At 38.9% G+C, this 4,099-nt stretch overlaps 1 protein-coding gene across 1 annotated transcript; it reads left to right on the forward strand.

Moving 5' to 3' along the window:
• Positions 1-1,060: 1,060 nt before the first annotated feature.
• LOC113759894 lies at positions 1,061-3,586 on the forward strand. The gene is made up of 3 exons (XM_027302472.1): positions 1,061-2,515; positions 2,623-3,409; positions 3,522-3,586. Exons 1-3 carry the CDS (start codon positions 1,061-1,063, stop codon positions 3,584-3,586), a joined length of 2,307 nt encoding a protein of 768 aa, XP_027158273.1.
• The last annotated feature ends 513 nt before the right edge of the window (positions 3,587-4,099 follow it).

Genomic DNA, 4,099 nt, shown 5'->3' on the forward strand with positions numbered 1-4,099 from the left:
ATAGGGATAATATCAGAAACCTCCCCTGAGGTTTTTCCAAATATCACTAAGCTCCCTCCACATTTTGGAAATCTCTCCTACCACCCCTCAAGTGATGGTGGGGTCAGAAGTCACTATGAAAATTCATCAGTTGCCAATAATACCCTTGTTTCTGCTGTGGTCTTATTCAGCTTATAAAAGGAGAAAAAATGACAATATCACTAAGCATGCAACTGTATAAGGAGCGGGAAACCATTGCCGCCTAGAAGTTGAGTTCCGTACGTGTAGCATGGCGCCATTTTGCTCTGATAAGACATCTAAGTGCCCGGGAAATGCCAAGGAATGAAATACTACTTATAACTGTGATTGTTATTTGTAGCTTGGAGAACCAATTGAAGCTATGTTTCTGGAAATCTCTTGCTGGATATTGCAGAGGAGGAGAAATATGGCACTTGAATGAATTGCATGCGTTCGGTTGGACCGAAAGTGTGATTGTCAAAACTAAGCTGCAAAACAGGTAAAAATCTTCCATTGCTGGTTGATATGATCAACATGTAATTGGACAAAATGCAGGTGTCATTAAGCTTTCTGTTTGATTTGCCTATAATATCTCTGTTTTCCTTATATTTTTCTGTTTTGTTAGACTTGATGACTGAGTTTATAATCCAACCAGACCCTTTGTATGCTCTTGTTTTATTAAGTATTATTGATGTTGGATGTTATAAAAAATGTGTGATTTGATGATGTATGCTTGACCTTTATAAAGTTGATGAACAAAAAAGTTGATGAATATTGAGTTTTTTGAAGCTGTAATACATAAGAAGAGCTTAGCTTTGTAGATTAAAGTTGCAATACATATGACAAGCTCTAAGTGTAGTGTATACAGTTGGTTAGTAGACAAAAGTGAAAATTTAAATGAAAAGCTGGTGAGGGTGATGATGTTCATGAAAGCTGCAATGAAGGTTCTGTTTTGCAACCTGAGTTTGACTTTGAATAAGCATGCATGTGTTATAGCCCTCTGAGTATGTGATCCATATAGCAACTGATTGAGACTTTTCTTGGGAACACACTGATATGTAGGATGGGAAGAATTATTGCACATGATATTGTAGTTCATTACATGGGAAACACTGTCAGAATTCCAAATGTCGATCCAAAGAACTACCAATATATTGACCTTCTCGGTGATGTTACTGATAAGGCAATGAATGATTTGCCTGGAAATTTGAACATGCTTGTGCATATGAAATGTGCGATTCCTAGAACAACAAGCTTTATGGACATCAATAGTGACAAATCAGTATCTGATATGTTCAAACTTCATGAGCAAGATCTTGTTATAAACTTGTACTTGCTGCACCTGGATATTATTCCTACTACAGAGGAGAATATGGTAGACAATAGGAATAACCAACTTCAGGATGCACAGAAAGACAAAGGAATCGAAAAAGCTCCTATTCTTGTAGTTGACAGTGAGGGTGATGATGAGATTTATGCTTCTAGTTCTGATGACTCTTGGAAAGATGACATGGATAGTGACTTAGAAGATGTCATAGCTGAAGATAGGGCCTTAATTTCTTCCAGTGACAAGGAGGAAAATGACTTGTCTGATTATGAGGAGATTGAGGATGCACAAGTTGGGCCTGATTCAGAATCTGACCAAGAATCAGATCCTTTGAGAGCAATCATGCTGTCAAAAATGTGGACTTACAATCCAAGAGAGGACATTGAGTTTGAGAAAGGAATGCTATTTACTAATGTGGATGCATTTAGAGCAGTGTTAAAAGACTATGCTATTCAAAAAGGATTTCCATTGGTGAGGTTGAAAAATGAAAAAAGCAGATGCACTGCTAAGTGTGGAGCTGAGGGTTGTAATTGGAGGATTCATGCATCCCCAGTTGCTGATACAACCACATTCATGGTTAAGACATATACACCTGAGCATACGTGTGTGATGGATAGGAAAAACTCAGAAGCAACATCAGATTGGATTGCAAAAAAATTAATTTCTGTTATGAGAGATCACCCAGAGATGACAAGCAAGGGAGTAAAGGCTGAAATGCAGAAGTATGGAGTCTTGCCAAGTAGAATGCAAATTTACAGGGCAAAAAAGAAAGCCTTGGAACAAATAGAAGGCTCACACAGTGAAGCCTATGGAAGGTTACCAAAATATGCTGAACTTTTGAGGATTAATAACCCGGGAAGCATCATGAAAATTCGCTACGATAGGCCAAACCTTCTTATGGAGCCTAAATTTCTGAGATTGTTCATAAGTTTCAAGGCACAAAGAGATGGTTTCCTAGCAGGTTGCAGGCCATTTATTGGATTTGATGGCTGCCATTTGAAAGGTGCATTTGGGGGCATTCTGTTGACTGCTGTTGCTCTTGATGGGAACAACAGTTTGTTTCCATTAGCTTTTGCTGTTGTTGAGTGTGAAAACAAGGAAGCTTGGAGTTGGTTTTTTTACTATTTTCAGGATTTCTTTGGACCTTTTCCAAACAATATTCCACTCACCTTCATGAGTGATAGGCAGAAGGTATGTTTCCTGGTTCTATGTTTTATGTATAAGATTTCTTCCATTGTTGTTTTGCATGGCTGTCAAGTAACAGAACAGGAATTTGTTTCTGTCCATTCTCTGTTTAGGGACTAAACCTTGCATACGAGGAACAAGTGCCACAAGCTGCTGCACGATACTGTGATTGGCACATCTATAGCAACTTCAAAGTGAAATTTCCAGGATTGCTTCTAAGAAGATTTTTTTGGCAAGCAGCTAAAAGCTATGATCTGATAGGACACAATGAGGCTATGGAAAAAATAAAGAATATTAACATAGATGCTTGGAGATACTTAGCAAACATTCCTAAGTGTAATTGGGCAAGGCATGCATTTTCTGTTGAAATTAAGTGTGATCATGTCACCAACAATTTCACAGAATCTTTTAATGCATGGGTTGGTGAACTGAGAGGAAAGAATATACTTGCTCTGGCTGATGGACTGAGGCAAAAATTCATGAAGAAACTACATAAGAGGTATCAAAAAGGCTGCACATGGACATCTAGACTTACTCCACATGTTACTGGTAAGCTGAAGGATATTGCATCTGAATCAAGAAAGTGTTCATTGACAATGGCAAGTGAGAACACATTTGAAGTAGCAGATGTGGATAAGTCCTATATAGTCAAGCTGCATGAGAGGACATGTGAATGCGGGGCTTTCCAGTTGACTGGCATTCCTTGCAAACATGCTGCACTAGGAGCTATTTACAGAAGGGAGAAACTGGAAAGTTATTGTGATGCAGCTTTTTCAAGAGATCAGTATTTGAAAACATATGCATTCATGATCAACCCAATTCCACATATGAATAGGTGGCCTCCTATGGAAGATGTGACACCAGCAGTAGTTTTGCCACCACCACTTAGAAGAAGAGCTGGTAGACCAAGAAGAAATAGAAGAAGAGCACCTGATGAAGGAGCTCCTGCATCTCAACACAAGAGATCAATCAGTTTTAGGTGCTCTAAGTGTGGTGCATTTGGACATAATAGGAGAACTTGTCAAGGAGCTCCTGTTGCTGAAAAAAGAGGCAGCAGTACCTCTGCAAATCAGGTAGTAGAACGAAGAGGAAGACCAGGAAGAGGCATTGCCAATACTGGATTAGCAGGATCTGTTCTATGGGTAATTGTAGCAGTTGTATATTTACAGTATCTTTATGTGTATTTGGGATTGCAAATGACATGATTTGTCAGGAACATGCACAAGGAAATGTGCCAGTGATTGTGTCAAGTCAAGGCAGTAATGGAAGCACTCAAAATCAAACTACTGGAGCTAATGTTCAACTTACTCATTCTGCTAGCACTAGTACTAATACCAGAAAGGTAATGCTAATCAGAAATTAGTTTCATTACCTATTGCTAACTATTTTAACTGTCAAGGCCATTAGTTTAATAGAATTTGTTGCATGGCTTCAGAGAGGAGGGCCAAATGCATGGGTTGGAACTACTGTTGCTAACAATAATAAGAGAGCCAGACAAAATGCAGCTCTTAATCCACATCAAACTCCAGCAGTCACTGCATCTGCAACAGCTCCAACAGTCACTGCCTCTTCAATATCCACTTCTGCAAC

The sequence above is a fragment of the Coffea eugenioides genome, chromosome 2 (genome assembly GCF_003713205.1).
Source record: "Coffea eugenioides isolate CCC68of chromosome 2, Ceug_1.0, whole genome shotgun sequence".
NCBI lineage: Eukaryota > Viridiplantae > Streptophyta > Magnoliopsida > Gentianales > Rubiaceae > Coffea > Coffea eugenioides.